The sequence below is a fragment of the Scleropages formosus genome, chromosome 25, assembly GCF_900964775.1.
Source record: "Scleropages formosus chromosome 25, fSclFor1.1, whole genome shotgun sequence".
Lineage (NCBI taxonomy): Eukaryota > Metazoa > Chordata > Actinopteri > Osteoglossiformes > Osteoglossidae > Scleropages > Scleropages formosus.
Genome location: NC_041830.1, coordinates 17,921,410 through 17,930,111, shown reverse-complemented (window position 1 = coordinate 17,930,111; position 8,702 = coordinate 17,921,410). Strand labels below are relative to the sequence as shown.

Sequence of the window (8,702 nt, the reverse complement as noted above, 5' to 3'; positions counted from 1 at the left end):
GAAAATATCATTTGTAAAAATTAGACATCTTAACCATGACATTTAAATGTTATTACAATAAAGAAATGGTGCAGTGGCCAGTGGGTTTGGCCTGTATCTGCTCTCCTGTAGGTCTGGGGTTTGAGTCCCGCTCGGGGTGCCTTGCGATAGAGTGGCGTCCTGTCCTAGGTGTGTTCCCTCCCTACGCGGGTCGCCGCTATCCCGAGCGGGACAGGTTTGTGTGTGTGTGTGTGTGTGAGAGAGAGAGAAATGAAAGTAAGCGCTCCCATACCGATTGCTTAAGCAGGCTCTAATTAATTTCCTGTTTAAGCAATGGGGTAATTATGCTAACGGAATATATAAATGTGTTTGTTGAATTTAAACTACTTCTCAAAACACAACGTACCGTCCTTGCTTCGATGTTATTTCCCTCGACCGTGACAACCTCACGATTATTATTACGAGACTTGCTATTCGATAGCATTGTTTGACTGGCATTTTTATTGACCAATGACGTGCGTAAAATATTCCGCCTGTCCTTAAGTCTTGGCCAATAATATGGTGCCGTTGAAATGAGAGGCGGGGTATTTGTCGTCCCGGAAGATGGTTCGGAAAGACGTGGTGTCAGTAACAATGTAGCTGTGCGATTTTTACGTCAGGAGAATACTTTAAATTTATATAATGTACATGATACTTTCTCATCCTAAAGAATGGATGCAAGTTAACAATGACTGGAGAGAAGAAGAAGAAGAAGCGGCTGAACCGCAGTATTCTTCTTGCTAAGAAAATAATAATAAAAGATGGAGGAAATGTGAGTTAATTGATTGTTTTTTTAAGTTATTCTTGTTGTTGTTGTTGTTGTTGTTGCTGCTGAGTGAGCGCCGTCGGCTGTCAGTCGAACTACATGAACACAACAGGGCCGGACAACAGAGACAGTGACTGGGGCTCGACGGGGTAACTGGATCATGGGTGGGGGGGTCCGCTTGGTCGGTGCTGCTTAGGCTTAAGCTTCTTCTTCTTCTTGTCTAACAACACTGTGACTGTGACAGACACGATGCTAACCGGGCTAAGAGGTTGTTGACGTTAGAAACGATGCTACATCATCATCGTGAATCATCATGCTGTCACAGTGTCAACCTCTTAGCCCGTTAGCATCGTCGTCGGTACCGTCGCGTCGGTGCTGACGAGGCTGCAACACAAGCTGTCAGCCTCGCGGCGAACATCTGGCTTTTTGGTTTGGCCTCCTTCCTTGAGACTAGTAGTTTCAAGCTGCAGATGAGATGAAGACGTGCAGTATTTGTGAGGAGCCAATAGACTCGACGCGAAAACAGCGCAGGGAGTCACTGGACGGACGGACTCCCTCCCTCCCCTCCCCTCCAGGCCAGGCGCGGGCAGCCGACTGACTCACTCACTCACTCACTCACTCACTCACTGTCTGTGGTGGGTTGCTAAGTTTTTTACACATCATCATGATCATGTCCGTCGGCTAAATGATCCATGAGAGAGCAGCAGGATCTTTACCATTTTAACTTGACTCCAACATCGAGTACTGATCCAGGTTTTCTGACCTGTGTGTGTGTTGGAAATCATTGTACGCGTGTCGCTGACTCGTTCAATTTCGATTTGCTGATATTCCTCGACCGCCTTGTGTTGTGGTTACTGCTGCTGTTCACTGCGGTGATGTTACCTGCCTGGTGCTGGAACAGCGTTACATTCATTGTATCACACAGACAGGCGTGAGAAACAGTCCTGTGACTTTTGCACCGTTTTACTACGTTTGGTGGTGTGTGTGTGTGTGTGGGGAACTGAGCTGCAGTGGGTGCACGGAGATTTGTTTTGAGCTCTCGACTTTGGCCTTTGGCCCATGGGGCCGATTGTCCTCCGACCGACTGACAACGCTCTGTTGCTTCCTCCTTACAGGCTCAGGGGATCGGGGAGCCCAGCGTTTACCATGCTGTGGTGGTCATCTTCCTGGAGTTCTTTGCCTGGGGTCTGCTCACCACGCCCATGCTCACGGTAAGGTTATTTTATTTTGTTTAAATATCTTTTCCTAAAGATTGTCTGCGTGCACGTGGTTTGTTGCGTTGTTGACAGAATGAAAGCACTTGTGTTGCACGGGCTGTGAAGTTGCTCCCACCATAACAGGGTTAGTTTGTTCTGTGAAATCCCACCTGCTACATGAAGTCATGTTGTCTTTTTTTGGACAAAAAAATTTGTCAGAAAAAGAATTAATACAGGAAAATACACACACACACACACACACATTGACTGAAACCGCTTGTCCCAAGCGGGGTCGCAGCAAGCTAGAGCCTAACCCAGCAGCACAGGGCATACAGCTGGAGGGGGAGGGGACACACCCAGGACGGGATGCCAGTCCGCCGCAAGGCACCTCAAGCAGGACTCGGAACCCCAGACCCGCCAGCGAGCAGGCACAGGCTAAACCCGCCGTACCACCCTCTTACAGTAAAATACATTTTCTAATATTTCAGACTGTGTGCGTGTGAGATGTTTGTAATTAGAAGTAGGAAGTGTGTGGTTGGTTTTGTTGTGTAAACGTGACTGTGTTAATAAAGTGAAGGAAAATAACCAGACTGACAGCACTGAGGGAGAAAAACCTATTGAGACACCAGGTGTGTGTCTGTGCCCCATAACCTTTTATACAACTGATTATACAGAATTACAGATTACAGATTAAACACCCTTTGTGGAAGTAAAAAGATCTAGTGGACAAAAATGCTGTACTGAATAACAAGCCAGCTGGAAGAAAAAAGGGTGGGTGTTTTCAAAAGCCGCTCTAGTGCTTTTTCATTGTACACAACCCGTTATATGAGGACAGAGTGTGTTCTCATGATGATTAAATGACACCGCAGTAAATGTTTGACCGCATGTTTCCTCTCTAGTCTGGTGCAGTGGAGCTGAGTGTGTGGCCACTAGATGGTGCAGTGGTACCGGGGCATGCCTGGAAGACTCCGTAGACTTGGGACTGTGCCCACATTATGCAGTGATTGCGGGGTTTTACAGCATGGAACCAGCTCCAGCTGTTATTGTTACTCATTTTGTGACTTTGCTCTTCTCAACGCTGTCTGTTCAAGTCGCTGTGAACGAACAATGAGAGCGTGCGTGATTTTCTCTGGTAAGGAATTGTGGGTTAAAAGATAACTCGGAGTCCTTGAACCAGCGAGCAGAGTTGCACGGAACCTGACTGACTGCTGGAAGAAGCCCTTGCTGATGGGCGGGCGCTGTGTTTCTTTTGCAGGTGCTGCACCAGACTTTCCCACAGCACACCTTCCTGATGAATGGCCTCATTCAGGGCGTTAAGGTGAGAGGAGTGCATGCGGTCAGCGGTTCGCAGCTCCAGCGTCCCGTCTGTGGAGAACCACAGGAGCCCTTCTCGAGACCCCTGGTGCACTGTGGGAGGCTCTCTAATAATCCTTTTAGTTATGAAATGTTTATCCCAAAGTGTATGCACTTCTGACCTGGAGTGTGTGTGTGTGTGTGTGTGTGTGTGTGTGTGTGTGAGAGAGAGAGACACACACACACACTCCTGCACTGCCACTGACATCCGAATGAAAGGTGTGTCAGAGAGTTTTCCCCTTCTTTCCACCCGCAGGGTCTGCTCTCTTTCCTGAGCGCCCCCCTCATTGGCGCGCTGTCTGACGTCTGGGGCCGAAAGTCCTTCCTGCTGCTGACGGTGTTCTTCACGTGTGCGCCCATCCCCCTCATGAAGATCAGCCCATGGTCAGGTGTATTCCGAGACTCTCTGGTTCAGCTTTGGGACTCAAGGAACTGCAGGGAAAAGTGAGAATTTTTTTTTTTTTTTTTTAAAAAAAAACCACAGGTGGTACTTCGCCGTCATCTCGATGTCGGGGGTCTTTGCCGTCACCTTCTCTGTGATCTTCGCCTACGTGGCTGACATCACGCAGGAGCACGAACGGAGCACGGCCTACGGACTGGTACTGCGCCTCTCCATTTCCTGTATGTGGCCTGACCGTGTTGTGCCGGATCTCGGCCACCATGTGCCTTTGTGCTCCTGTCCCAGGTGTCAGCTACCTTTGCCGCAAGCCTGGTGACAAGCCCTGCGATTGGTGCCTACCTGTCGCAGGCGTATGGCGACACACTGGTGGTGGTGCTGGCCACAGCCGTGGCCCTGCTGGACGTGTGCTTTATCCTGGTGGCCGTCCCCGAGTCGCTGCCTGAGAAGATGAGGCCGGCATCCTGGGGGGCTCCCATCTCCTGGGAGCAAGCGGACCCTTTTGCTGTGAGTCCCACTCTTCTCCTGTGGGTCTCGTAGAGCCCACTGCACACCATGGTGCTCCCTCCCTCCCTCCTCAAAACTGACGTAGGACTTCTTGGAGGCTGTCTTTGTGACGCAGCCCTCCTATCCCCTCAGTCTCTATGCAAGGTTGGCCAAGACTCCACGGTCCTGCTCATCTGTATCACCGTGTTTCTCTCCTACCTTCCTGAGGCTGGCCAGTACTCCAGCTTCTTCCTCTATCTCAGACAGGTAGGATGTGGCGCTGCTGTTATGAGACACCACAATACATTACATCGTTTTTGCGTATAGCTCCTGGTCCGTGGGCCCTGTGTGTCACTGTGTGTATGCGTTTGTGCAGTCATGGACCTCTATATCCCTGCTGCAGGTGATAGGATTCACTTCAGAGACGGTTGCAGCATTCATAGCTGTGGTGGGAATCCTCTCCATCCTGGCTCAGGTAAGATGCAGATGCACACAGACGCCGCAGCACACCTTTGCTTATGGGTGTCAGATGGAGCAGTAGTGCTCTGCGTAAAACGTATGTGTGTCCCCTTCGCAGACGGTGGTCCTCGGTGTCTTGATGCGCTCCATTGGGAACAAGAACACCATCCTGCTGGGTTTGGGATTCCAGATCCTGCAGCTGGCCTGGTATGGCTTCGGCTCACAGCCCTGGTGAGTGCAAGGAGCAGCTGCATTGTGGGTAATTTGTCCCCTTTCCACCACTGGGCTGTACGCCCCCTCTTTATGTCAGAATATTGTTCAGAGTTTACAGTGGAAAGTGATCGTGTTTGAACTAGAGCGGTTGCAGATACGGCAGAGCAATGGACTCAAAGCCAGCAGGTCACCGTGTTCCTCTGCACCCTTTCCTGAAATGTTTTATTGTTCTCTCGGGCTCACCGAATCCGAAAATGTGCCTGTTGCTTTCGATACGCAGCGTATGCGTGTGCCGAGAGCAGGGAGCTGGGAAAGAAAAGGGTGTTTGCCACACCATCGAACCTGCTCACTGATACAGAGAGAGAGATGTTGCACACTGTCTCCTCGGCTCGTTGGCTTGCCGCGTGGCTTGCGTGATCGCAACAGGGTGGAGGTGGCTGCTGGGGAATTCTCCTCTTCATTGTGTTAGAGCTGCTTTTTCACTTTTCCTGGAAATGAGTAAAACAATGGAGTAGGAAAGAGCAGCCAAGAGAAATGGCGCGGCCTGTCACGGAGCTAGGAGCGCAGGTGACCCCAGCGCTGCGACTGATGCAGCATCTTTCTGTTTCAACAGGATGATGTGGGCAGCTGGGGCTGTGGCAGCCATGTCCAGCATCACGTTCCCGGCCATCAGCGCCATTGTGTCCCGCAACGCTGACCCCGACCAGCAGGGTGAGTCATGCAATGTAGCCCAAGATAGCTCCCGCTGTGCCTTCTGTGCCTGCGGCTCGGCTGCTGTGCCTCACGGTTCCATGTGACTCGTTCTGCAGGTGTGGTGCAGGGCATGATCACAGGCATCCGGGGCCTGTGCAACGGGCTGGGGCCTGCACTCTATGGCTTCGTCTTCTACCTGTTCCATGTGGAGCTGAGGGACATGGACTCTGCGGCGAGCCCAGAGAAGGGCCCCAAAGCCAACATGGCAAACCCAACTGACGAGGTAGAGCTGGACCCGCCACTCGAGGACCCGTTTAATGGCGCTGGAATTGTCTGCGAGCACAGAGAAATGACTTCACAAGTTCTATCAGAAGGATAAACGCAGGAAGGCACCAACTTGCACTGCTCACCCTGTGTTTCCGTCTTCCTTTCCCCAGAGTACAATCATCCCTGGCCCTCCCTTCCTGTTTGGAGCATGTTCCGTGCTGCTGTCCCTGCTGGTGGCCCTTTTCATCCCTGAGCACAGTGGCCTCAGTCTGCGACCCGCCGGCTACAAGAAACACAGCAATGGCGCCCAGAGCCAGGGCCACAGCCCTCAGGCCGCGAGCATGGAGGGGAAAGAGCCACTCCTGGAGGACAGCAGCGTGTAGCGAGAGCTGCTCCCAGGGGCTTGTCTCTCAACGCTCCCCGCAGGCAGAGAGGTTTGGGGGAGCGAACACACCAGCGGGTTGGTCCTGCTCTCCGTCGCTGCCACTGCCACACGGGGCACAAAGTGATGCGTGAGGCCTTGGCGCACACCGGAGCTCACGCAGCTCTAGGATTGACTGATGACTGTAATTATTAATAAGTTGTGATTGTTTCCTTTCCATTATAGTTTTAGTGGCCGAAGCGGAAAGGATGACGTCACTGTTTTGAGCTGCTGTTTGCAGGCTAATCTGGGCATTTTGCTGCTGTGTGTGTGTGTGTGTGTGTGTGTGTGTTTCTAACTGCAGAAGACAGGATGACCCCCCCCCACAGCTTGTATCCGCAGATCCTAATCACTCGGTAACACTCAGCTGCTGGAGGCCAGCAGGAGGCGGGCCAAACCCAGGAAGCTCCGTCGAGCGGAGTGCCATGCCCCTTGTGGTCTTTCCCTCTCCGTGTGAGTGTGGGCTGCCAGAAACATGTCCTCATTAGCGGGTTGTACTGGGGGGGGGGTCTGCTCTCTCTCAGAACCCTGGATGGCATGTTCTGGTTTAAGGAGAGGCAGCCCTGCTGTTCCTGAATGAAGAATCTCGCTTCTGAGGAGGTCCAGCATATCGCTCCCGTCAGAGTGCCTCCGCGTCTCCTCGTCCCCTTCGTTGCCCGTCTTCCCTTTGTTTGATCTTCTGTTCCCAGGTGTCCTCTGCATTTCACCACAGATAGTTGGAATGAGCAGTTGGAACTGCGTTCTTCCACTTGTGCTGCAGCTGCTGCTTGCTGTGTTGTCGTCAGACTCTGTGGGGGTGATTGGTACGACTCGCTGTGCTCATTGCTGTCATAGTTTACACCATTAACCATGTAGACTTTTTCTACAGCCCAGGTCTGCAGGTGCACCACGGTACCAGGGTGTCGTCCATGTGTCTTTATTTCAATAAAGATAGAACTGTTTTTAAGATGTCCAGATGTGCGTTTTAACACATTTTACGCTGCGACGGCTTGCATATGTTATGTCATACATGCATTGAGAGACGCGGTGCACCTGGGGGGGCTACAGGACAGGACGCCCTTAGTGCCACAGCGCATTTCACATGGACTCGTTTGAGTGCCATTTCTGGATGAATGGGGACTTGGGACGGTCTCCTCTCTGCTCTGCCTTCTTGCTCTGTGTGCTGCTGAGTTCCACCTGATGACTGATGTCTGCTCACAGATGATCGTCCATCATCTATTGTGACATCTCTTGTTTCTGATGAAGGGAACCTGCTGCTCTTGGTTTGGATGCCATTACTGGGCCCTTTGCTCTCCTGTTGGGATCCTCTGTATTTTTGTGCCTGTGAAAAGAGGTGGTGTCTGTTAGTGTAGTGGTTACAGCAACTGCTTTTGGCTTCTGAGGCTGCAGGTTCTATCCCACCTCCAGCTGTAGTACCCTTGAGCAAGGTACTTACCCAAAATTGCTCCAGTAAAATTACCCAGCTGTACAAGTGAGTAAACAATTAAGTACCTTAACATTGTATGTCACTCTGGAGAAAAGCGTCAGCAAAATGAATAAAATGCAAATGTGTTTAACCACACTTAACATTTTAGACTGCGGAGAGAATGCAGCTTTCATATCAAGAGTTCTGATTTTTACTTCTCGGTTTCTTGTCTGTATTGATGGTTAATTGATTGAATTACATTTTGCTCACACTGTTCCTATCCTGAACATGGCGGCCAGAGGCAGTGGAGCGGGTTCTTTCCCGCTCTCCGTGTGGTTCCTCAGACATCAGACAGTGCGGTGAGGAGCTGCTGTCCCAGGTGTCCTCGTGCTGGCCATTCCTGCTTGGTGGTCCGGTCTAGGTGCAGTGCAGCTGCCAGCATTAAGAGAAATTAGATTCTCTTTCTTTGTGCCTGAAAGTGGAGCAAATGGGGAAAATCAAACCGCGAATGAAAGTGATGAATGATTTGTAAATATGAAGACTAACAAATTATTTATTAAAGGTTAATTGTATACAACAGTGTGTCCCCTGTGTGTTCATGTAGAGAATGAGAGAGCCCTGTAATGTGGTAAAAGCTACATTTTGTAGGAAACAATGGAGAGAAATTGCAGGCCAAGTGAAAACAAAAGTGATTCTCCACCTGCAAACATGAAATGGTGAAAGTTGCTTCCAGAGGAGCTTCATCATTTCACAGCGACAGACGTGGATTTGACCTTTCTGTGCCGTATGGCTCCTTTTGGGAACTTCTTTGGCGTAACTCATCACATCTCCATTTATTATGTTTGCATCTTGCTGCTCAGAAGGATTTGGCACCGAAAACGTCAAAAGGTCTCCTTGGAAACAGAAACCGCACACTTTGAAATGAAAACACTACAACACTTCCAGTGAGCACCGCATGCTGCGTACTGAGCTTAAGTGTGAAGTGTCTTATTTTCCATGTTTCATCTCACGTGTCCTGGAAGCTCATC

General features: G+C 50.6%; 1 protein-coding gene across 1 annotated transcript; it reads left to right on the top strand.

Annotated features, from left to right (window-relative positions):
* The first annotated feature begins 582 nt into the window (after positions 1-582).
* Positions 583-7,729, top strand: LOC108921353 (hippocampus abundant transcript 1 protein-like). Its single transcript, XM_018730810.2, has 12 exons — positions 583-790; positions 1,900-1,995; positions 3,236-3,298; positions 3,590-3,717; positions 3,818-3,932; positions 4,019-4,237; positions 4,370-4,483; positions 4,620-4,691; positions 4,794-4,906; positions 5,502-5,599; positions 5,698-5,864; positions 6,019-7,729. The coding sequence occupies exons 1-12, from the start codon at positions 707-709 to the stop codon at positions 6,229-6,231; spliced, it is 1,482 nt and encodes a 493-aa protein (XP_018586326.1). The 5' UTR covers positions 583-706; the 3' UTR covers positions 6,232-7,729.
* Positions 7,730-8,702: the final 973 nt, after the last annotated feature.